The sequence below is a fragment of the Hippopotamus amphibius genome, chromosome 6 (assembly GCF_030028045.1).
Source record: "Hippopotamus amphibius kiboko isolate mHipAmp2 chromosome 6, mHipAmp2.hap2, whole genome shotgun sequence".
Taxonomy (NCBI): Eukaryota; Metazoa; Chordata; class Mammalia; order Artiodactyla; family Hippopotamidae; genus Hippopotamus; species Hippopotamus amphibius.
Window position 1 is genome coordinate 71379969 of NC_080191.1, and position 27246 is coordinate 71407214.

At 38.0% G+C, this 27246-nt stretch overlaps 1 protein-coding gene across 24 annotated transcripts in view; it reads right to left on the reverse strand.

Annotated features, from left to right (window-relative positions):
• Positions 1-1975: 1975 nt before the first annotated feature.
• Positions 1976-27246, reverse strand: part of SNAP91 (synaptosome associated protein 91) — a 148968-nt gene continuing 123697 nt past the window's right edge. For 22 of the 24 annotated variants that reach the window (XM_057738522.1, XM_057738521.1, XM_057738519.1 and 19 more), the window contains 4 exons: positions 26427-26538; positions 9393-9476; positions 8655-8759; positions 5263-5355 (listed from right to left, as the gene is read on the reverse strand). In XM_057738522.1, coding sequence (XP_057594505.1) covers positions 5263-5355; positions 8655-8759; positions 9393-9476; positions 26427-26538 — 394 coding nt within the window. Of the gene's footprint in view, positions 3383-5252; positions 5356-8654; positions 8760-9392; positions 9477-26426; positions 26539-27246 lie in introns of those variants that run through there. The other 2 variants (XM_057738498.1, XM_057738497.1) reach the window with 2 other exon arrangements.

Here is a 27246-nt window from a genome sequence, read left to right on the forward strand (position 1 = left end):
TAATTCAAACCTTCAACTCAAGACGGGGTTTCAATTGTTAATTCTTCCATTACAATGAGCTGAGAGAGAGCTACTAAAACTCTAACAACATTTGACAATAAATGCACTATATGAGAGTTATTCTTCTGTCATCAGAAATATGACAACAGCCCAGCAGCATCCAGGTAAGTGACAAGACCTCTAAGAACTGATGTGCTTACGTTCATCCTTCAGACATGTGCCTACTGAAGTGCCAGTTGCTGAGGCTCTGAATAAGAGAAGATGTTTCCTGCCTTTGAGGCTCCCAGATGGCCAGGGCAGAGGCCACCTTCCCAGCTGATTACAACACAGTATGTTAAGTGCCATAAAGGCTGATGAAAGTTGGGCCCTGAGAAGAGTGGGGTGGGGAGCCATAAGGGACAGGTAGGATGTAGCTGCACTTGTGATGCTGGGGAGACAATTTAGGCAGAGGGCCCCGTGTTGGCTGACAGAGTGACCCCTTGTGTGAGCAGTGGTATGTCACACCCCTAAACAGTGTGCTTGTGCTCGCATGTGCACACATGCAGAGACCAGGTGAGGCAGGAAAGGCACGCACACCACAAGGAAGAACACCATGTATAAACTGGATCTGTGTTGAAAGTTCTCCAGAGAGAGAGGAATCATCTGAACAGAGGACCTTATCCATCTCATCTAGAAGACAATTCCCCACCCAAGGATATCAAGAACCTCATCACAGCAAGGTTCCAGCATCCAAGGGACTTCCCTGGTGGTCCAGTGGCTAAGACTCTGTGCTCACAATGCGGGGGGCCCGGGTTCCATCCTTGGTCAGTGAACTAGATTCTACACACTGCAACTAAGAGTCCACATGCCACAACTAAAGATCCTGCAGGCTGCAACTAAGACCCAGTGCAGCCAAAATAAATAAATATTAAAAAAAATAGAAAAATAAAAATAATGCTGTTGTAGCTTTAGCTATTAAGAATTTATCCTACGTGGGTCATTCAAAGAAGGGCAAAAACTATATTAAAAATGTAATGTTAAGCTTAAAATTATTTACAATCGGTAACACAATGTTTTTATTACAATATGCCCGCAAAGTTAACATATGATCAAAATGTAACCTATAAAAATCACATTACATAAGCAGATACTGGCTTCTGAGAGTTAGTTCTCGACATACAAATCCTAGGTAACTAAGGGAAAGAATTTTAGCAATAGAAATGTGCTTCTATTTGAGAAATATTTCTATTTGAGATTAGACTACTTTTTGAAACATTGTTAACAATCTAGATTTAGGCATCAAGTGATCCAATTTTACTAAAATTGGCTAATCTAGATTTCGTGCCTGAGTATTTGTGCATGTGAGCGTGTATGTAAACTATTACCTAAAATCATAATTCTTCAACTTCCACAGAAAATTCTTGTAAAACTATTGTAACAACTTAATTGCATATTTTTTTTTTTTTATTTTTTTGGGGGTACACCAGGTTCAATCAACTGTTTTTATACACATATCCCCATATTCCCTCCCTTCCTTGACGCCCCCCCCCCCCTCGAGTCCCCCCCACCCTCCCAGCCCCAGTCCTCTAAGGCATCTTCCATCCTCGAGTTGGACTCCCTTTGTTATACAACAACTTCCCACTGACTATTTTACAGTTGGTAGTATATATATGTCTGTGCTACTCTCTCGCTTCTTCTCAGTTTTAATTGCATATTTTAAAAGAAAGTTCATCCTTTTTTTTTTTTTTTGGAATATGGAATTTCAGTTTATTTGGCAGTAGCCACAGAGTCCCAAGTTTAATGACAGCTGATTAAAATTGTTCTTTTTATCCTTGTCTTTACGTTATTGAAAAATAATCAAAATTATGTTGGCTCAGACTGCATTTCTCATCCTCAATGGTTTAACATTTGCAATATTCTGCATATGAAATGTGTGTCATCTGAAACAGACTTTTTCCCCTAAAAAATAATCAGAGAGAGAAAGATTATGTTTGCATTTTCTTTGTTCAAGGTGTTTATTGCATCTCAGAGGGCGTACATGCACTGGGTTTTTAAACTGAAATACAAAGAAAAGCCATTTTTGAAATTGGTTTTAGGTAATTTTTCCCCATTACAGTGTATGTTATCCCCACAGTAAATTCAGATACAACCACTTTTAAATGGTACCAATACATCTATTGAATAATTTGAAAAAAAGGCAAACACCTTTCCAAACCCAATATGCTTTAACGAAGAACTGCCAAGCCACTAGCAACACTGATCAACAGTGACCTCATTTATGCATCGAAATCTTAAGCCAAGCCATCAGCACAGACAATATGACAACAACTTAAAAATTAAAGAATACAGTATGTACAGTCAAGGATACAATTCTCTGATTTAGTTTAAATTCTAATCACGATGGAACAACAAAACCTACTTTGAGCTCAGTTGAGGGATGGAAGAACACTAGTCTACAGAACACACAAAGAAATACTAAATTAACAGATGTACATAAAACCCACAAGAAAATAAAAATATCTGCAGTAATCTTTAAATTACAGCTATACCTTGGGGTGCCTTCATAATCACTTAAATAAGCACATTTCTAATTGCATTTTCATGGACATGACGGAAACTGACCCTTTAACTTTTCAGTGCATTGAATCAAGAATGAACAAATAGGTCAATTTAGATGCAAAACCTGTCAAATATAACTAAAATATATATTTTAATATAGCTGTGATTAAATATGGAATTCCTCCCATATGATTTTTCATTCTTGATCAGGTAGCTTCGAGGAGAAATATTTGTTACGGACGTTAACCTTTACAGTTTCTTAAAATAAAATTTCTTAACATATACAGTGCCACAAAAATAAACATTTCCCACGACAGTTGAAGTTCCTGTGATTGGAAAAGTGTACTCCACACCGAAAAAAGTTCTGCATATTTAAGAGTGTTTTCCTTACTATCTGATATTATCACACTATGTTCGTAACGTAGATACAGAAGAAAAGAGAATTTATGGGGAGAGTTTAGGTTTGTCCAAAAGTTATATATACATTGAAACCTTCAAAAACACAGACACGTCTTTCCAAATGGCTCACCACACAACAGCTGCATCATCCGTCCATGGGCGAGGTCCAGAAAAGCACTAAAGGCATTAGAAACATCCATTCGTTGTTTACATCGTACAACACACAAAGAACCCACATACATTACAATTTTTGAGAGTAGGGATAACAGCTAAGGTAGTACACATTCCTAATGTTCACTTTCACAGCTGTGCTACACATTTTGGAAGAGAAGTTATGAATAAGCATTGGGATTGGTACTGGTGGCTCCCTTTGAAACTCTGAGCATCAGTCTTATTTGAAGTCTCCAAACATTATTTTTTTCCTATTCAGTCACAAAAATTGCAGCTGTAAAGATAAAAAAGCACTTGAATTAGAAGACAATATTACGTACTCCTCAAACATTTTACCTTTCTTGCAATTTTACTTCGCCGTTACTATGAAAGTCTTTACACAGAAGGTTTTTGTATTACCAAAGTCACATTTATACACTTTTCACAATTCTGTATGACAAGCTTAAAATTTCACCCAGGAAGAATTAAAAAAAAAACAAACCACTTTCAATGTATAGCTTCATTTTAGATAAGAACACTCTTATTGGCAAAATTTTGCAATTTGGATACTTGGAAATCTTAGCAAGATATTCAGTACCAAGTAAGCACAGCTAACCTTAATAAAAGGACAGTGAAAAAAAGGGGGAAAGGCAGGGACTCCCTTTTTTTTTTGGTTCTTTTCAGTTATGGTCTTCAAGGAGCCACTAAACAGTTGCACAAGTGACAGAACAGAAGAGAGGGGAGACATCCCTGGTGACCCAAAGTCCTCCCTGGCTATCTCCCACGCTTCATTACCTCTGCCAGAAAAACTTTCCTGGGGTCTTCAGGTTTAGCTGTGGGGGTAACTCTTCTTCATAACATTGTCTGTGTCTGTCCCTCTTTTGACTGTGAATATCTGAGGTCAGGGACTGTCTCAGGCATCTGTTTCAGGTACTTATCAGAGTTCCTGCACAGGCTGACAGCAATATTCCTGAATAAAAGGTGGATAAAAGGCTGCTCCCTGCAGTGTCCTCGGTCATTCCTGCAACTTCAGCTGCTAAAAAATAAGTGCTCATTGTCCTCCTTATGCCTACATGATGCCTACCTTAGCCCAATCCAATCCAACCCAACCCAAAGGGACAGAAAAGTTGGGTGCAAGGAGAATTACTTGGCTGAGATGTGTCAAGCTTTAAAATGATAAATTATTAATTTTGTATGAAGAAAAAATTCTTAAAGCAGGAATCCACAAAAATCTTAGCAGGCATTAGAGAAAGTTAAAAAAAAACACAGGTATTAGATATACAATAAAAATAACACTGCATGGGGGTCCAAAAACTTTGACACTCTTACTGTTCTTCCAGTGGGACCTTGGGTGAATCATTTAATGTCAAGGAACAGTCTATTTAGCTGTGAAATGGAAACAAAAGTATGTGGCTAGTTTATCTCACAGGGTCTGATCTCCAACAGAGATGGTCAAAAGAGTTAATGTCAGCAAGTGGATACGAAAAGTACCATGTAAATGAAAAGCATTATTTTTACCGTTCACCGACATTCAGCAAATATTTGTTGAGAAACTACCCATTGTGTTAGGTGCTGGGGTTAATAATAAACCGTTTTCCTAATTCAATTTCCTTCTGTAAGTCCACTATTAGTCATAATGTAATTTCATAAATGACATTAGAAATTGAAAACTAGAATGTCAGAACTTTAAAATTTGGCTTGAATGCAGAAATACAAAGGGTAACAACTCAGGCTTTCTTTAATGAGGCCAAATAAGACAAACAAAATAAAATTACAATTATTGTAGCTCAGACAATTTCTAAATGAAAGATTATAATTGCTACCTTTCTATAAATTCTGGTCATCATGGAATGAAGTGGTAATTTTCTAATTTACGAAGTAGCCTGGGCAACTTTTTGCTTTATCATTATAATCTCTGTGCTTTCCAGTGTAGGGACAATTTGGAGGTTTCTCTCCCTCTTAGTTTTATAAATTAAGCAAGATTAAAAAAAATCACTGCTAAAGATAGCTTTCAATATTGATTTAAAAAGCCATAAACATTCATATTACTATTATTATATACATGTATTAAAAACACAGAAGTACAAATATTACACCTAATAAAATAGCTAAGCATTGCATAGGTCATTATTACAAGCTCACAGGAAAAGCTCAATATTAGATACCTTAAATTGTTTACAAGAAATCCTTGATGTTAAGATCCGCTAATGGGTCCTTTGCTGGAGGTTTCTTGGGACTCTGAGTGGCAGGTGTAGGGCTTGGAGAAAGCTAACGAGGGGGAAAAGCCAGCCCAAGACAGTGGAAACAGAAAGCAAACAGAGAGATAGATAAGCATTAGGCCGAGCACACACCACAGAAAACAAACATGCAGAAGATGAGACGGCTAAAAGTTTACAACATCTACTTTGTTCTACTTAGTCACAGTGTTGTTGTAGATTTTGGATGTATAAAACACACTTCAAAGGATATTGGCTTTCTTGAAATTCTTTGACATCGAATTTAGCCAAAGTAAAATCTGAGGACTCTGGTAGAACAATATGGGTATTAGTTAGGGAAGTTGTGAAAAAATAGTCACATTAAAGCCATTATGAATATAAAGTTTAAAAAAAAAACCCAATTTCTCTATTCAAAGGATTTTTACTTTATTAGTACCACTAAACTAACAAAGGACTACAAATGACGTTTCTTAGAGAGTGAGTGTGAAGAAAAAATGGGAAGGAAACAGCTTGCAGAAAGTCACTTAAGAAATTACTTAAAAATATCAGCTAAATATACTAGGATTTCATATAAAGTACTTTAAGTGAAAACCTGTCAGGTTTTGGGGCACTGTTTATTTCACATGAACAAACAGTCTCCTAGTTATGAATGTTGCTAATTTCAATCTTGCCTATCCAGCTTGTAAAGAAAACTAATTATTACAGACTATAGAGAAGAATCATACTAAAACTGCAGCAAAAGCAATAAAAAATTTACTTACCTTGTTTCTGTTTAATGAATACCTAAATTATTTCATTATGTGATAGACATAAGTTCTGGGAACAGGCTTTTGCAGGAATGTTGGCTTCCAAGGCCATGAAAAAGGTCATGCAATCTACACAGAGCAGTAACTGACACGTATCCTTTGAGTCTATCAGTCAAATTTCCATTTATAAAACCATGATTGTATTTCACAGAAAGACAAGGAAAAAATAAACGTAAGGGTCAAAGTTGTTTGGAAGATAAGAAACTCATGGATTGGCTCCTAATTAATAATTAGGTGCTATGACAACATCGTGATACCAGCCAACTGAGTAATAGTGGAAGAGTCCACACATTACTAATGAAAAAATGCTCTGTTTTGCAAAGCTACCAACTCATGTTTATTTTCTTATCTAGTATATAATCAGCTATGTTTCTTCTCTGATATAGGAATAGGACCTAAAAATTGTATAAGTATAGCATACCATTTCCTAAATTACCATAAATTCAATTAAATGATGAAAATACTGTGTTTTCATCATATCATCTGTTTTTCATTTTCATTCTTTGAATTAAGTAAACAAACTGATGCTCTTTAACACTGGTATCACACAGGAAAACTACCTTAAATAATACAATTGTATTAATTTATTTCTAAAGCTTTCAGCACACCAAATACAACAAGACTTTAAAAAATCTCAATAACATCCTTCCAAGTTCATAAAAATAGGAACATCTTTCTTTTTTTTTCCAAAAAGGTGGTACATAGTCATGGATATATTTAACTATCAAGGAAACATTCACAATAAATGAGATCTTTCTTAGAATTTAAACATATCTAGATTAAATCTAAACCCAACTATTATACTCAAAACCTTCCTGAGTACCACCCCACTCCCCACAAACAACTTTAAGCAGCGTTCATTAGTCTCCGAGCAGAATATAAAATTTCTCACGAAGCCAGTGCTTTAGTTATGGCCTTGAAGGCTAGAGTCTCTTACATTTTAAATTCATCTCTTTGGACACCCACCATTCTCTCTCCTGGTCAGTACGGCTTTTGAAGGGTTAAAGTAAAGAAGCTGAAAGCAAATTTTGGGAACAGAAAATGAATTCAGAGATGATTCAAGGAAGCAAAGGGGATTAAAGTACACAGTAGGATTCCTATGGCTGAGACAATATAAATACCCAGGTGGTAAATTAAAAACATCATAGAAGTGAAATCATTTACTGATGTCATTAAAATATATTTGAGCAATGTGTTTTGGTTTCTCAGCATGGTACTAGTAGTTATAACGTTCTACCTCCATCCAAATGAATTTCTCACAGTGACCTCTTTGGTTCTACACATACCTTCACTTTGGCTATGCAATTTATAAGAGGAATAAAGAAAGGGTGACTTATCAGTATGAATATCGCTATTTGCAGCAAAACAGTTCAACAAAGTGCATATAATTTTGCATCTTCGTAAATGAAGGTAGCAGATTGTTGTGAAGTGAGAAATTTGGCCTAACCTAAAGAGAGATTTGCCCTTTGTCCTGGACCTGGCAGGTAACCTCTAAACCCTTGGAATTTCTTGAGTGATAGGAATGTCTTTGTTATTCAGGGTGGGTTCCTGGAATCACACCTGATAATTTATGCTAACAAGATGACACAGGGTGGGGGAGCTAGCCATGCCAGAAAGACCAACCATGTAATAGACAGTTAAGTCTCCAGGCCACAGGATATGAGCCTGACCTTCAGGGAAGGAAGAAGGCTGGAGACTGAATTACTTCCCATGTGGTTGAATTAGATCAGTCATTCCTACCTAATGAAACCTCAATAAGAACTCTGCACACTGAAGCTCAGGTAAGCTTGCTGGGTTGGCAGTATGGCATGTGTATCCTCACATGTTGATGCCAAGGTGGGTAATGTATCCCTGATGACAAGGACGCTTCATGTGTGGGACCCTCCCAGGCTTCACTCTATGCATCTCTTCTTTTGGATCTGATTAGCATCTTTTTACTACAGTACAACTGTCATCGTAAAGTTAGTGCTTCCCTGAGTTGGATGAGTTATTCTAGAAAACTGTCTCATCTGAGGATGGTCCTGGGAACCCTCACATTTGTAGGCAGCTGGTCTGACGTGAGGGTGGCCCTTGGGATCTGAAGGGTCTGATGTGAGGGCAGCCCTGTGGGAACTGCTCCCTCAGGCTCTGCAGTTTGGCAAACTCACCGCAGTTAGTGTCATTACTCTTGGGCAAACTTGGCAACCTGGAGGACTGTGTCCCTAACCTTGAGTTTGGCTAACTCTGGGAACACATAATAAGATTACGGATCAGAGCTACTCATTTTTTCTGGAATAAATGCCTAGATACTTCAAACACCTGGTAGTTCTCAGCAGCCATTCTGAATTAAGTAGGAGAGGAATGGAGGGACCTTAGGGCAGTTAGTTATTTCCATCATTTTCCTGCAAACATCACACGCTTGCTCATCTGTCTTCCATGTTCCCTTTACTTCTGAAGCATCAGATATGAAGACTGTATCGGGTGAAAACATATGAAAAAGTTTGTCGCCTGACAGTTTTGCACTTATAGATTGACGTCATTCTTTTGTGGACATTTAAAAACTGACCTGCGTGCCAGGCACAGCTGCGGCTCCAAAGGGTGGCCTCATCATGGGCTGTGCAAACATGACGGGCTGCTGAGGCATCACGGGCAGGCCCGGCCCCGCAGGAGGCTGAAAAGCAGAGCGGTTCACAGCGTGAGTGTCAGCCACGCCCTGACACTCATGTCTTTAACATGTTTCCGAAAACCCCTGAGGAATCCAGGCCTGGGAGGAAGTATGATTCGTAATTTTGAACGATGGGTGCTGGGAAGCTGGCAGAAGGCAGAGAATCACTGAGGTGCAGCAGAAGCCAGGCTGGCCACACGGCATCCTCACCCCAACCAGGCTTTGTTGCTGTTTATCCATCTTCTGGAAGCACAGTTCTTGAAGAGATGAAAACTTGTTTCTTTATGGAAAATGGCTCTAAAACTTGCTAGCGATGAAAGTGGTAAGCGAAAAGCCCTAGTGTAGTGATTACAAGTGGATACTGATGACTGAGCTAAGAACGTGTTTGGTAAATAGTACTCCAAAAATGATATAACAGTGTACTATAAAAACTATTTTGATGGCAGAATTTATTTTAAGTGTCTTGTAACTGACTCGATCACGTCCTCTGTAGACTACTTAGTGTCTAAAGCAGATGACTTAACTTTTAAAATTTTACTTTACTGCATTTTGGGGAGAATTGTATTCTATAGTTAGTCTGGGATTTGGTGAAGGCCTTAGAAGTATTAATTAAAACTTTTAGGACAGGTCATCACTCACCATTCCAAATCCTGCTCCCGGTTGTCCAACAGATGGGGTCCCGGCAACAGGAGGAACTGAACTGGCTGGAGGTACAGCTCCTTGCTATAAAACACACACACACACACACACACACACACACACACACAATAGCAACAAACAAAAAGAACCAATATAGTTTTAAAATGACAGAATATAATTTTAAAATGCATGCCCTTAAGTGTGTGTAAAGATGTAAAGAAATTTCAAATTTCAGTTTTAAATTAAAAAAAAAAAAAGGCACTAACACCATGCCAATGATATGAAGAAGGTTACTAACTGGATGTTCACTGTTATGGCGCTGTTTGGGCTCACTTATTTAGGCTCAGCTTATACTCAAGCACTGGGCTTCCTCTCTGCCTCCTTATACCACCCTCATTGTAAACAAGTCAAAATTTTCTAAGCTTTTCTTTTCCTATCATTATATCCTCCAATAGGCTTTGAATTAGAAATCTGAGGAATGCTTTCAGCTTTCATTTACGTTTTTAATGCTTGGTTTCCATTTTCCCCCCATTTTTATATTATTCTTTTCTGTGATATATTGACTTCTCTCTGACTTGACTGCTGTACATTTGCACAAAGACCAAAACTAATCTAAGTTTTAGGAAGCATTTAGAAGACTGCACATAATATCATATATATATCCCATTTCAGGCACATATTTGACAGTTTTCAGTCACACACCAAAACCCCTAATACAGTTTCCCTTATGCATAAAATTACTCCTGCTACAATCTGTTAAATTTAAGTTAACCATTAGAACAAAGTCCTAATTGAAAAAGAAGATACTATAGGGATGTCAAAAATGGTTGTGTAAGCACCCCCAAGAGTCTCCCTATTCACAAAAGCAATGGAAGAACAGGCAAAAACTGTCAAAATCAACTTTTTTAGAACTCTGGAAACTAACTAAAAGTTTGCAGCAACCTAGAAAGTACTTACTTAAAAAAATCAGCTGAATCTTGGTAAGAACAGTGAGCTTTGTGACATTTTAACATATCCTGGTTCTAGCCACTGTTCTCCAGTTCAGCTGCAGCCTTGAAAATAACAGCACACATTCCCAGTAATGGTACCACAAGGAGCAGAATATATTTTAATTATTTGCTTTGCCTTGTTGCTTGTCTAGGTGGCACCCTGGAAACATTGGCTCAAAAGACTTGTCTTTGTCTTGCCAAACAGGGAAATCACCTAATGCTAAATCTGTTACCTGAAGACATTTGTGGAAAATACTTTAAAGCAAATTTTTCAGTTGTTGCTGTATCAGGCAGTGGATATCAGTCAGGGCAAAGAGCAAGCTAAACAAAACGCTCAGAAGGAAAAGTCTGGAGAATGAGATGCTTTGAGGATTAAGGGTCTGAAAAACCCAGACAGCCTCCTGGGAGTTTAGACAGCCATACACATGCCCAGGGCTGTGCACAGGCTCAGGAAAGACTTGCGATGTTTCTGGGCTGACTTTGAGGCTTTAAGCAAGCAGTAGTTTGAAGTCATGCCTAACACACATTCGGAGCTCCGCTGCAAAGGCTGGGAGATATTTTTGGTTCCAGGAGTTTATGCAGTATCTGTCTAATCATTAGCTGGCCACTTAGCTAAAGGACAAAACAAACACATCAACAACCTTTGCTACCAAAGTAGCAAAACAACAAAAAAAGTAGCAACAACAAACCTTGGGGAGGGGGTAGAACATGATTTCCAGAGCTGCCATATTATAATATTCAAAGTGTCCAGGCTTCAACAAAAAATTATGAGGCATGCAAAGAACATACAGCCCCATATGCAGGAGAAAGATCTCAAATCAATAACATAAACTTCCACCATAAGGAACTAGAAAAAAGAAGGACTAATTCCAAAGTGAGCAGAGAGGAAACAATAATGATTAGATAAGAGAAAAATGAAATAGAGAATGGGAAAACAAAAGAGGAAATAGAAGAAACCAAAAGTTGGTTCTTCGAAGAGATCAATAAAATTAACAAACTTTCAGGTAGACAAACCAAGAAAGAAAGAGAAACTTAAATGACCAAAATCAGGAAAGGAAGTGGAGATATTACTACCAACCTTATAGAAATAAAAAGAATCATGAGGAAATATTGTAAGAAATTACATGCTAAAACAGTCGCAGTCTCGATGAAATGATCAAATTTCTAGAAAGACACAAACTACCAAAACTGATTCAAGAAGAAATAGAAAATCTAAATAGATGCAGAGCAAGTAAAGAGACTGAATCAGTCATCACAAACCTTCTACCACAGAGAAGTCCAAAACCTGATGGCTTTGCTGGTCAATTCTATTAAATGTATAAAGAAGGATTAATATGAATCCTTCTCTAGCTACCCCCCCACAAAGAAGCAGAAGGGGAACATTTTCTAACCATTCTTTGATGCCAGTATTACCGTGACACCGAAGTCAGACAAGGACATCACAAGAAAAGAAAACTACAAACCAAATCCTTTACAAACATTGATACAAAAACTCTCAACAAAATACCAACATACTACATCCAGCAGCATATTAAAAGAATTACACACCATGAGCAAGTGAGATTTACCCCAGGAATGCAAGGTTGGCTCAATCAACCTTGTAATATGTCACATTAATACAATATTTTAAAAAATGATCATCTCAGTAGATGCAGAAAAAGCATTTCACAAAATTCAACATCCTTTAATGACAAACAACACTAAATAAACTAAGAATAGAAGGGGATTTCCTCAATCTGATACAGGGCATCTGCAAATAACTCATAGCTAACACTGCACTTAATGCTGAATGACTGAAAGGTTTCTCCCTAAGAACAAGATAAAGATGTACTAGAAGGTCTAGACAGGGCAATTAGGCAGGAAAAAGAAACAAACAGCACCCAAATACGAAAGGAAGAAACGAAACTGTATTTGTAGATGATATGATCTTATATATAGAAAATCCTAAAGAATCCACACACACAAAAACTATCAGAGTTAATAAACAAGTTCAGGAAAGTTGGAAGATACAAAATCAATATATGAAAGTCAATATGGCATTCACCTTACACTAGCAATGAACAATAAAAAATGCAATTATAAAAATAATTTAATTTACAATAGCATTACAAATAACATACTTAGAAATAAATTTAACAAGAGAGTATAAGACTTGTACACTGACAACTATGAAACACTGTTAAAGAAATGAAAGAAGACATAAATAGAAAGATGTCCTCTGTTCATGGATTGGAAGACTTAATATTGTTAAGATAGCAATATTTCTAGTTTGCTTTGCAGATTTAGTGCAAACCCTATCAAAATTTCAACTGCTTCTTTTGAAAAACTGAACAATCTGAACCTAAAATTTATATGGAAATGCAAGGGGCCCAGGATAGCCATAACAATTTTGTAAAACAAGAACAAATTTGGAGGACTCATGCTTTCTGGTTTCAAAACTTACTACTAAGCTACACTGACCAAAACACTGTGGTACTGGCATAAGAAAAGATACAGATCAATACAACAAAATAAAGAGTCTGGAAATAAATCTATACATCTGTGGTCAGTTGATTTTTGAGAAGAATGCCAAGACCAATAAATGAAGAAAAAACAGTCTTTTCAACACACAGTTCTGGGATTAACTGGATTTCCATATGCAACACAAAGAATCTGGACCCCTATCTCATAGCACATATGAAAATGAGCCTAAAATAGATCAAAAATCTAATGTAACAGATAAAACTTTACAATTCTTAGAAGGAATCTGGGTGTAAATCTTTAAGACTTTGGATTAGGCAATGGTTTCTTAAATCTGACACCAAAAGCACAAGCAACAATAATAACAAATTGGAACTTATCAGAATTAAAAACTTCATGTGTTAAAAGATACTACCAAGAAAATGAAAAGACAACTTACAGAATGGGAAAAAATATTTGCAAGTTATGTATCTGATAAGCATCTAGTATCCAGCATAATAAAGATCTCTTAGAACTCAACAATAAAAAGACAACCCAATTATAAAATGGGTGAAGAATGTGAATAGACATTTCTCTGAAAAAAGATATACGAATGGCCAATACGCACGTGAAATGATTCTGAAGATCATCAGTCATTAAGGAAATGAATATGAAAACCACAATTGAAAACCTTTGCACTGCTGGTGGAAACATAAGATGATGCAGCTGCTGTGGAAAACTTTCACATTTCCTCCAAAGCTCAACAGAATCACACAAGTCCCAGCAATTCCATTCAATGAATAAACAAAATGTGGTATATCCAAACAATAGAATAGTCAGCCATGAAAAAATGAAGCACTGATACATGTTACCACACAGGTCAACCTTGAAAACATTATGCTAAATAAAAGGAGCGAGGCACAAAAGGCACCATAGTGTACGATTCTGTTTATGTTAAAAATCCAGAATAGGCAAATCCATAGAGACAGTAAATTTTTGGATGTGATGGGATAGGGAAGGGGAATATTGAGAAAGACTGTGCTCCTTCTTTGGGGTGATGGGGATATTCTGGAATTAGAAAATGGTGATGGTTTTACAACATCAAAAATATACTAAAAATCACTGAATTATACACTTTAAAGTTGTGAAAGCAGTGAATTTAAGGTTATATAAATTTATCTCAAAAATTTTTTAAAAGAAAGAAAATACTGAAGGGTAGAAGAATATCCCCTCTCTCCCCATATGTTTCTTTGGCATAGGATTATTCTGAGCTGACTATTTTGAAGAACAGCAGACACAGGAGAAGCTCTGAAAACAGTAGAAATTGAACTTTTTTAAGGGACAGTTAGATTTCTAAAGGGAACCTGCACTTGTAAGGGTGTCTCCCTCTCTGTACCAGGAAGAAAAGGATGACTAAATCACACGAGAATCTTATCAAAGGAGTACTGACTTAAATCCACATAACAAATCGCACCTTTGATGACCCTGCCTTTCCTGGTATCCTCACGTTTAACTGGCTACCCCACACCTTCTCTCTTTTGTCTTTAACTGAAGATGGTATTTAAGCCAGGGGCTTGGGCCACCTTGGGGAGTTACTCATTTTTTCCCCTGGGTGTTGCCCATGTATATATGAGGTATACATGTTAATAAAATTCTGTTTTTCTCTTGTTAATATGTCTTTTATTACAGGAATCTCTACTAAGAACTCAGAAGGATAGATGGAAAGTGATTTTTCCTCCCCTACAACAGAAGTATTATATTTCAGATTCACTCTGCTCATCATTTCAACAGGCTAGGTGGTAGGCTCTTCACCAGACCCAGAATTGTATCATTTACTGGAACTGTATCATTTATGATACAATTTATCAGAATTGTACCATACAATAATAATTGCATTATTTATAAAAATTGTATTATTAGGACTTAAGGCTGTGAAAGAAAAAAGGTTTTTAACTAGTTATCAAAATAAAATGAACCTGCAGATATTCCTGACCAAATAAATGGGTCAAAAAATTTTAAAAAGTCTAAGTTTATCATTTTGTTCAAATAGATTCTCTTAATAATAATTTACTCCCTCAATATTATTTATCCTATGGTTTTAAAAACCATTTTCTTTTTCAACACTCAACAAAATGTTTCAACTATAGGCATATAAAGATTAGTTGCTTTTAGGAGGAGACTGTGGATTCTGTGGCCTCCGGCAAAAGGCACAGATTTCTGAGCTGCAAGTACCTTCATTCCTAGTTTGTCTGATGGAAACTTAACAGGTCTGTTGTGCTCAAAACTAGGAATGAGTAACCCTCTTAATGGCCAAAACGATATACCAGTCCTGATCTAAAGTTTTTAGATCTGAAACAGGAGGGAAGGGAGCAGGACATAACCTTTGAAACAATGACATAGCCCAAAGACGTAACATAAACTGATTAGACCCAAATGGGTCCAAGACGGTGGACACGTCAACTTCCAGGCGCCATGACAGTCCCAAAGCTGACCGAGAGGATCAAAAAGTAGGTGGCGACAGAAAAAAGATGGCGGCGAAGCAGAGGGACATAGAATGCATCCCTCTCCACAGATGCATTGGGAATGCACTGAAGGACGCAATAATTCCCACAGAGAACCAGCTGAACACCAGCAGACGACCTCGGACACCAGAAAGGACTGCAAGGATCCCGACATAATCGGTAGGGAGGCATCTACGATGGCTCAAAGAGGGTGAAGCGGCAGAGCTGTGGCAGAAGGGAGGGAGTGAGAAACATACGGAGGGCCCGCACTGCAGCTCAGCATTCCTGGACCGAGACATTGATTCACAGGTGAACAGAGGGTCCGGGAGTGGGAGCGTGGGAACCAGAGAGCTGGTTCAGGGTGAGGAAAACTGTTGCCAGTAAGGTGATGGACCGAGAGGAGAGGAGGGAAGAGGTCCGTGGCGAGGAGTGCTGGCCCCTGAGAGCTGCCTGGCCATGATGGCGGCTGGAGGCTGCAGGCTCACGGGCGGGGGGGAGGAGCCACGGGCATAGCCTCTCTCTCTCGAGGTGCCTGCAGTGGGCAGTGGAGAGAAGCCCTGTGGGCCACCTAAGGCGCTCAGGGATAACAAGCACCCTCAGGCACTCGGGCGGAGCTGGGTTAAAACCCCTTGGAACTCCAGCAGCAAGGAGACTGCCGAGAGAAAAAAAAACCCCGAGAGAGGTCCAACTGTGAGACTTTCTGTTTACACCTGAGCCACCGGAGTCCCTCTGCAACAGGCACCTCCAAGCCTGACTGAAACAACAGTGCACCACTGCTCACTCACTCCCAGGGGAAGGAGCCACTATAGTACCCTCTCCCTCTCCACACACCGATGCTTACAGACGAACAATAAAGGAACCTCTGCTGGTCACAGAATAACGCAAAAAAACCCAAGGCACTCGAGCAGGACACTTACAGCTGAGACTCTAAGGAAACAGAAATATTAGTATCAATCCTATTGAACTGGTCCATTCTGGGATCAGGTCTGGATTTTTTTTTCCTTTATTAATTACGATCTTAGTCCTAAGGGATCTACAAGTTTTATAACAATTTTTTAATGCTATTTTTAATTCTATTTTTATTTTTTTGCCTTTTTATATACTTCTATTTCTAGCTAAGTTTTTGGTAGTACAGACAATATATCTCTCATACTTTCCTTTCATCCCTATCTTTTATACATTTCTATCCCTTTCTTTTTATTTGCACATTTCCAATCACACTACACTCTTCTGTTCCCCTTTCTTCCATCCATTTTTAGTTTATTTTATCTGAACATACTTATAAGCAACATTATTGATCTGCTCAGACTCCTTGCTCCATTCTCCAGATGACGCACCACCTTGGTATTTAATATTAGGTTTTTGTCTTTATCTTAGTTCTTAGTACAACTGTCTAATTTCATTCTGAGAATCTCCATTCTGTCTGGTGGTACTCTAGCTCTTTTCTATATTTGATTCTAGCTTACAAAATCTCCCTGGATTAGTGTTTGTATGTGTAGGGTGTTATTTGTTTGTTTGTTTGCTTTTGCTTTTGTCTCTGATTTGTTCTGTTTCAGTTGTCAATTTCTGTTGGGGTTCTCTTTGAATATCTGATAGCACACTGGGGTTCTGTCAGGTCTTTCCAGAGCATTATGTCCTAATGGATTCAGGAATTGTGTGTCTTATACATGTATGTGTTTCCTAGACTTAGTATTTGTTTAACCCAACACTTGGACATTAGTCTGAGGCTTGGACAGTCTTCTATAAACACCTCTATCAGCAGGACAAGCAACCCCAAAAGTCTGGACTACTATGAGGAAACAAAGAAACACCAAGCAGGCAAAGGAGCAGGAAAAAAACCCACAAGACCAAATAAATGAAGAGGAAATAGGAAAAATGCCTGAAAAAGAATTTAGAGTCATGATAGTAAAAATGATACAAAATCTCGATAACAAAATAGAGAAAGTACAAGAAACAGTTCATAAGAACTCAGAAAAGTAAACAGCAATGGATAACAAAATAACTGAAATTAAAAATACTCTAGATGCTATAACCAGCAGAATGACTGAGGCAGAAGAACGAATAAGTGAGTTGGAAGACAGAATGGGGGAAATAAATGCCACAGAGCAGGAAAAAGAAAAAAGAATAAAAATAATAGAAGACAGTCTCAGAGACCTCAGTGATAACATTAAACGTACCAACATTCGAATTATAGGCATCCCAGAAGAAGAAGAAAACAAGAAAGGGTCTGAGAAAATATTTGAAGAGGTTATAGTGGAAAACTTCCCCAACATGGGAAAGGAAATAATGAACCAAGTCCAAGAAGCACAGAGAGTCCCATACAGAATAAACCCAAGGAGAAATACACCAAGGCACATATTAATCAAACTAACGACAATTAAACACAAAGAAAAAATATTAAAAGCAGCAGGAGAAAAGCAACAAATAAAAGGGAAAACCCATAAAGATAACAGCTGACCTTTCTACAGAAACTCTGCAGGCCAGAAGGGAATGGCAGGATATACTGAAAGTCCTGAAAGAGAGAAACCTACAGCCAAGAATACTCTACCCAGCAAGAATCTCATTCAGATTTGAGGGAGAAATCAAAAGCTTTCCAGACAAGCAAAGTTAAGAGAATTCAGCACCACCAAACCAGCCTTACTACAAGTGCTAAAGGAACTTCTCTAAGTAGGAAACACAAGAAAAGGAAAACACCTACAAATACAAACCCAAAACAATTCAGAAAATGGTAATTGGAACACACATGTCAATAATCACCTTAAATGTAAATGGATTAAATGCTGCAACCAAAAGACACAGACTGGCTGAATGGATACAAAAACAAGACCCTTCTCTATGCTGCCTACAAGAAACCCACTTCAGACCAAGGGATACATATAGACTGAAAGTAAAGGGATGGAAAAAGATATTCCACGCAAAGGCAAGCCAAAAGAAAGCTGGAGTAGCAATACTAATATCAGACAAATTAGATTTTAAAGTAAAGACTATTAAAAGAGACAAGGAAGGACACTACCTAATGATCAAAGGATCCATTCAAGAAGAACATATCACAATGGTAAATACCTATGCCCCCAACATAGGAGCACCTCAATACATAAGGCAAATGCTAACAACTATAAAAGGGGACATCGACAGAAACACAATAATAGTGGGAGATTTGAACACCCCACTTACATCAATGGACACATCATCCAAACAGAAAATAAAGACACACAAGCTTTAAATGACACATTAGACCATCTTGACTTAATTGATATTTACAAGACATTCCATCTAAAAACGACAGAATACACTTTCAACTCAAGTGCACACAGAACATTTTCCAGGATAGATCACATCTTGGGTCACAAATCAATCCTTGGCAAATTCAAGAAAATTGAAATCATACCAAGCATCTTCTCAGACCACAACGCCATGAGACTAGATATCAATTACAGGAAAAAAACTGCAAAAAATACAAACACATGGAGGCTAAACAGTTCACTATTAAACAACCAAGAAATCACTACAGAAATCAAAGAGGAAATCAAAAAATATCTAGAAACAAACAACAATGAAAACACAACAACCCAAAACCTATGGGACCCAGCAAAAGCAGTTCTAAGAGGGAAGTTTATAGCAATACAGTCCTACCTTAAGAAACAAGAACAATATCGAATAAACAACCTAACCTTACACCTAAAACAATTAGAAAAAGAAGAACAAAAAAACCCCAAAGTGAGCAGAAGGAAAGAAATCATAAAGATCAGAGCAGAAATAAATGAAAGAGAAAGGAAGGAAGCAATAGCAAAGATTAATAAAACTAAAAGCTGGTTCTTTGAGAAGATTAACAAAATTGATAAACCATTAGCCAGACTCATCAAGAAAAAAAGGGAGAAGATGCAAATCAACAGAATTAGAAATGAAAAAGCAGAAGTAACAACAGACACCTCAGAAATACAAAAGATCATGAGAGACTACTACAAGCAACTATATGCCAATCAATTGGATAACCTGGAAGAAATGGATACATTCTTAGAAAAATACAATCTTCCAAGACTGAACCAGGAAGAAATAGAAACTATGAACAGACCAATCACAAGTATGGAAATTGAGGCAGTGATTAAAAATCTCCCAACACACAAAAGCCCAGGACCAGATGGGTTCATGGGCGAATCCTATCAAACATTTCGAGAAGAGCTAACACCTATCCTTCTCAAACTCTTCCAAAATATTGCAGAAGGCGGAACACTCCCAAACTCATTCTATGAGGCCACCATCACCCTGATACCAAAACCAGGCAACGATGTCACAAAAAAAGAAAATTACAGACCAATATCACTGATGAATATAGATGCAAAAATCCTCAACAAAATACTAGCTAACAGACTCCAACAGCACATTAAAAAAATCATACACCATGATCAAGTGGGGTTTATCCCTGGGATGCAAGGATTCTTCAATATATGCAAATCAATCAACGTGATACATCATATCAACAAATTGAAGGATGAAAACCATATGATCATCTCAATAGATGCAGAAAAAGCTTTTGACAAAGTTCAACATCCATTTATGATAAAAGCTCTCCAGAAAATGGGCACGGAAGGAAATTACCTCAACATAATAAAAGCCATATATGAGAAACCAAAAGCCCACATCATTCTAAATGGGGAAAAACTGAAAGAATTCCCTCTAAGAACAGGAACAAGACAAGGGTGTCCACTCTCACCATTATTATTCAACATAGTTTTGGAAGTTTTAGCCACAGCAATCAGAGAAGAAAAAGAAATAAAAGGAATGCAAATTGGAAAAGAGGAAGTAAAATTGTCACTCTTTGCAGATGACATGATATTATACATAGAAAACCCTAAAGACTCTACCAGAAAACTGCTAGCACTAATTGATGAGTTTAGTAAAGTAGCAGGATACAAAATTAATGCACAGAAATCTCTTGCATTCCTATACAGGAACAAAGGAAGAGCAGAAAGAGAAATTAAGGAAACTCTCCCATTCACCACTGCAACAAAAAGAATAAAATACCTAGGAATAAACCTGCCTAAGGAGGCAAAAGATCTGTATGCAGAAAACTTTAAGACATTGCTGAAAGAAATCAAAGACGACACAAACAGATGGCGGGACATACCATGTTCCTGGATTGGAAGAATCAACATCGTGAAAATGTCTGTACTACCCAAAGCAATTTACAGATTCAATGCAATCCCGATCAAATTACCAATGGCATTTTTCACAGAACTAGAGCAAGAAATCTTACGATTTGTATGGAAACGCAAAAGACCCTGAATAGCCAAAGCAATCTTGAGAAGGAAAAATGGAGTTGGTGGAATCAGGCTTCCTGACTTCAAACTATACTACAAGGCCATAGTGATCAAGACAGTATGGTACTGGCACAAAAATAGAAAGGAAGATCAATGGACTAGAATAGAGAACTCAGAAGTAAGCCCAAACACATATGGGCACCTTATCTTTGACAAGGGAGGCACGAATATACAATGGAAAAAAGACAGCCTCTTCAATAAGTGGTGTTGGGAAAACTGGACAGCAACATGTAAAAGAATGAAATTAGAACACTTCCTAACACCATACACAAAAATAAACTCCAAATGGATTAAAGACCTACATGTAAGGCCAGACACTATAAAACTCCTAGAGGAAAACATAGGCAGAACACTCTATGACATCCATCAAAGCAAGATCCTTTTGGACCCACCTCCTAGAATCATGGAAATAAAATCAAGAATAAATGAATGGGACCTCATGAAACTTAGAAGCTTTTGCACAGCAAAAGAAACCATAAACAAGACTAGAAGGCAACCCTCAGAATGGGAAAAAATAGTGGCCTATGAAACAATGGACAAAGGATTAACCTTCAAAATATACAAGCAGCTCATGAAGCTTAATACCAAAAAAGCAAATAACCCAATCCACAAATGGGCAGAAGACCTAAACAGACATTTCTCCAAAGAAGACATACAGATGGCTAACAAACACATGAAAAGATGCTCAACATCACTCATCATCAGAGAAATGCAAGTCAAAGCCACAATGAGGTATCACCTCACACTGATCAGAATGGCCATCATCACAAAATCTGGAAACAACAAATGTTGGAGAGGGTGTGGAGAAAAGGGAACTCTCCTGCACTGTTGGTGGGAATGTAAGTTGGTACAGCCACTATGGAAAACAATTTGGAGGTTCCTTAAAAAACTACAAATAGAACTACCATATGATCCAGTAATCCCACTACTGGGCATATACCCAAAGAAAAGCATAATCCCAAAAGAAACCTGTACCATAATGTTTATTGCAGCACTATTTACAATAGCCAGGACATGGAAGCAACCTAAATGCCCATCAACAAATGAATGGATAAAGAAGATGTGGCATATATATACAATGGAATATTACTCAGCTATAAAAAGGGATGAGATGGAGCTATATGTCATGAGGTGGATAGACCTATAATCTGTCATACAGAGTGAAGTAAGTCAGAAAGAGAAAGACAAATATTGTATGCTAACTCACATATACGGAATCTAAAACTGGTACTGATGAACTCAGTGACAAGAACAAGGACGCAGATGCAGAGAATGGACTGGAGAACTCGAGGTTTGGGAGGGGGCGGGGGGTGAAGGGGAAGCTGAGACGAAGTGAGAGAGTAGCACAGACATATATATACTACCAACTGTAAAATAGATAGCCAGTGGGAAGTAGTTGTATAACAAAGGGAGTTCAACTCGAGGATGGAAGATGCCTTAGAGGACTGGGACGGGGAGGGTTGGGGGGGGCGTCGAGGGAGGGAGGGAATACGGGGATATGTATATAAAAACAGATGACTGAACTTGGTGTACCCCCCAAAAAATAATAAATAAATAAATAAAATGAAAAAAAAAATACAACCCCCCCCCAAAAAAAAAGTGGGTGGCGGCCCAATTCTGGAATGCTCTGCCCACTCATTAGCCTATGAAATCACTCACCCTTATAAAGACTGACAACCCCCATACCCTGGTGCCTTTTTCACCTTCTGAGATGGTCCACACTCTGTCTGTAAAGTGTGTTTCTCTCTAAATAAATCTCTAAATAAACTTCTTACCTATCACTGTCTCTCACTGAATTCTTTCTGTGATGAGACATCAAGAATCTGAGCTTCATTAAGTCCTGAAACCAGGTGTGCGATCTCAGCTGGAAGATCGTGGGTTTTGGCTGGGTTTGAGTCCTGGTCTCGTGGGTTCAAGTCCCAATCTGGGTTTAGGCTGGGTTTGAGTCCTGGCATTCGGGTTCAAGTCCTAATCAGAGGTGCATGGTTTCAGATCTAACTTGGGTTCCGTGAGCTGAAAAATTTTAGAGCTGCACCTCCAAGCAGCATTTAAGGGAAGTTTGAAACAAACTGAGAAAAGTAACCTTAGCTCTTGTCTCTTAATAAAACTTTAAAAGGCAGCAAAAGGATCCTTGCTCCCACATCGGACCTTTCATCTCCTACTCAAAAGTAAAGGCCTGCAGATTAACAGGAAAACTTGCAAACACTGCTTCGCTGCTTCTGAAGCACACGTTTCGGCTGTCTCTTCTTTTTCTCAACTGTTCTTAGAAAAAGAGACCCAAATGTATTTTAAGGAATAGAAAAATGGAAGAGATGTTTTATGAGGGAACTGGGGTGGATGAAAGCCAGAGGACCTCAGAATGATTTCTGAAGTAAAAGCAAGGCTAGAGCTTTGTTCAGGAAGAAGAGTTTTGCAGTAAATGGTAGTGAATTTTTATATGACTGAGAGTTAATAATGAAAAAATAACTGCATAGGACAGCCTTCATATTATTGCCTAAAATGTTAAGAAAAAAAACAAATAGGACTGTTCTAATTCCTCTTTCCACAGCTGCTGTGGACACTTCAGGTGAAAGCCTACTGTCTTTAACTTTCTGGAGTTTCATTATAAACAATGTAAAGTTTTCTGCTTCATAAACAAAATAAGGAGTTTGGGGGTTAAAAATACGAGAACATTAACCTCAGTCTCAGGCATGGTGCCCGCCAATCAGATAACTAGTGGCCTGGTGGCCCTGAAGAAGCGCAGGAGTTGTTAATCAAGTATCTGATGAATTCTTAACCTTGTATGGTTACAATCTCCATCTCAGGGGAGGTGATGGCCAAGGAAGGTCTCCAACTCAATCTGTTTTTAAAGGACTTCTCCCTTGTTCCCCTCCTGGGTTAATGGTCTCATTACTTAGCAAACTGCCCCATGTAGAAACCTGGGCAACTGGTGTCTTGGTGGGTTTATTCACAATAATCCCCAGTTGTGTGGATTCTATCTGAGAATTTTCTTTCTTACCTTTTTTTTTTTTTTAAACCTACAGCTGATCTGCCAGATGGCAGTATTCTCACCACCCTTCCCTCCACTCCCCTTCCCTCCACACAGACTCTGCTATCACATGACTGTTGTGAAACTAAACTGTTAAAAAAACATTAAACAGCTTTATCCTGCTGATAAGGGCAATACTACTAAAGCATAAACTTCTTACGACTGCAAATAAGGTCTCTTTAATTTTGCATAGAAGAGAATAGAAAAATTAGTTCTTATAATTTGGTGATGATAATATAAATTGTAAGATTTCATGTCAATATGCAGTATTAACAGATTTATAAGATCTGTTCTAAAGAAGCTTTTCCTTTCTTTAGGGACTTTATTTACATGTGCTGAATCTCCCTCTACCCCCACCAATGTTGTTGTATTAAAAATGGACTTCAGCCAAGGGATGGATTGGGAGTTTGGGATTAGCAGATGCAAACTATTATATAGAGAATGGGTAAACAACAAGGTCCTACTGTATAGCATGGGGGACTATATTCAATATCCTGTAATAAATAATAATGGAAAAGCACATGAAAAAATAAACATACATACATGTGTATAACTGAATCACTCTGCTACATAGCAGAAATTAACACAACATTGTAAACCAACTATACTTCAATTTAAAAAAAAAAGAAAAGAAAAAAAAGAACAGAGCACAGCTGCCTAGGCCCAGAGTGCTATCTGCTTATGGTCTCAGCATTTATGTGGGCCACCAGGTACCAGGTACATTCTTGGGGTCCCAGGGTAATAATTATGCTCCCTTTCCCCCTCAAAGAGCCCTAGTTTGGGCAATAAATTATATGGTTATCCTGGGCATAGCTCAGTTTAAAGGAGATTGGTAGTTTTTTTACTAAATATTCTTTATAAGAATTAAAATGGAACTCTATTTATAGCTAAATACAAAAATGGCCCTCAAGTATTGTTTTTAAATAATGGAAAGAAAGATTTAGAGGTAAATATCCAGATATATTAGGCAATCTTTCATTGTTATCTTTTAGAAATCACTTCTTAAAATTAAGTTCTTTCAGACTTTGAACTCACCAAAGGCAGAGACTATTAGTCCTTGAATTTCCTGCCCTCTTATAAACACCAGGGGGTGGAGTAGGGAGACCAGAGGAAGTGGGTTTTGAGAACCAAGTCTGAACACATAATGTATTTTTCTAGAGAAACTATAGTATACACTGTAGTTCAATTAATACTAGTAGTACTGTTTAGTGGTAAATTTTGATTCAAAAGTGTTTTCACACTGATTTGAGTTTATTTTTATTCATAAAAGTGTTATAAAACTTTACATATAAAAACATTACTATTTATAAAATTATTTAAAAGAAAATGTGTTCTTGTACACACTACTATATTTAAAATGGATAACCAACAAGGTGCTACTGCATAGCATAGGGAACTCTGCTCAGTATTATGTAACAACCTAAATGAGAAAAGAATTTGAAAAAGAATAGGTGCATGTATAAGTTTAACTGAATCACTTTGCTGTATATCTGAAATTAACACAACACTGTTAATCAGCTATACTCCAATATAAAATAAAAAGTAAAAAAAAAAAAAAGAATGTGTTTTAAATTCAAAAACTCAGATATTTAAATAAATTTCTGGAACACATCATTTTTAATGGAGTCTATCTAAAATGTTTATATTCTAATTTATATTAATTCACTTCCATGCCTGTTTGTTTGGCTAGGGTTGGTGGATGATGGTTAGGAATTAATCAGGCAACAAGGAGAGGATGGATCAACAAAACCCTAGAGATGGGTGAGTTAGACATGTGAAGGTGTGAGCAAAGGTGAAAAATTACGGGTGAGCTTGGGAAACAATAGCTAGCCTAGTTTTGCTAAATGTGGGGCATATATAGGAAAACGGTAAATTGTGCTTTCCTGGAAACATGCTTTTTGTGGTGGCAAATAATAACTGTCTTATTTCCAGCAATGGGCTCTTTCACAGAGGGAATGGTGGTATTAATATGTTGATAGAAATTTAATGTACAGAAATGAAATCTACTTAAATTTTATAGAAAAGATGGTGACAGTAGTTTCAAATTTTAAAAAATGGTGAGAAGAATTCATAGGGTTTTAAAATGAAAGTTCACTTACACAATAGAAAACTGCCCAACCTTTCTGCTAAGAAAACAAAGTTTTCATTATGATTATGACTGTCAGGAAACATCGGCAAGAAATGTGGTAAAAGACAGATAAGGACCAATGATACTATGTTTTGAAAAATCATCTCCATAAAACTGAGACGAAGCAAGAGAGTAGCACAGACATATATATACTACCAACTGTAAAACAGATAGTCAGTGGGAACTTGATGTATAACAAAGGGAATCCAACTCGAGGATGGAAGATGCCTTAGAGGACTGGGGCAGGGAGGGTGGGGGGGACTCGAGGGGGAGGGAGTCAAGGAAGGGAGGGAACACGGGGATATGTGTATAAAAACAGATGATTGAACTTGGTGTACCCCCCCCAAAAAAAAAAATCATCTCCATAATTGTACAAATAAAGGACTAATATCTGAAGAAGCATGAACACTATTCTGAAATAATTAAAATAAAAAGATAGGTCACAATCTTTATTAAATATAAAGTGAATGACATTTTGCATTTTGGTAAATATTGCTTCTTGCTCCTGTTTCTTCAATGTGGATGAAAAAGTACAATGTCAGTAGCAAAATTCAGCAACATGCACCCTGCTCTATACAGTTGGAAACTGGCAAAGTGTGCGCACCGCCCTGGCCTCTGAGGGGCTACATACCAAGGGTGCACTGGGAGGGACGCCTGCTGACCAGGTGGCGGGGGCTACTTTCGGCTGCCAGTTGGCTCCGCCAGTCAACTTCTTCTCTCCAGCATTCCACTGAAGATCTCCCCTAAAATCAAGCATGCGAAACAAACAGACAAACACACACACAAAAACACACAATCAGAAAAGAATAGTGGGGCTTCCCTCGTGGCACAGTGGTTAAGAATCCACCTGCCAATGCAGGGGACATGGGTTTGAGCCCTGGTCTGGGAAGATCCCACATGCCGCGGGGCACCTAAGCCCGTGCGCCACAGCTACTGAGCCTGTGCTCTAGAGCCCACGAGCCACACCTATTGAGCTCACGCACCGCAGCTACTGAAGCCTGCGTGCCTAGAGCCCGTGCTCTGAAACAAGAGAAGCCACCACAATGAGGAGCCAGCACACTGCAACCCAAAGTATCCCCTGTTCCCGACAACTAGAGAAAGCCCGTGTGCAGCAACAAAGACACAATGCAGAGACCCCACCAAAAAAAAAAAAATTAAAAAAAATTAAAAAGAAAAGCAAAGAATGGTGTGTTGCTCCTTAGATACTATTATTTGGGGGTCGGAAGCAGTTTAAGTCAAGTGGTAATAAAGAGAACAGGTTAAAACAGATACAGGAGAGAGCTTAAGAGAGCTCTCTCTCTTTTTTATTTATTTTCTTTATGTGGACCACTTTTAATGTCTTTACTGAATTTGGTACAATATTGCTTCTGTTTTATGTTTCGTTTTCTTGGCTGCAAGGCACGGGGGATCTCAGCTCCCCGACCAGGGATCAAACCCACACCCCCTGCATT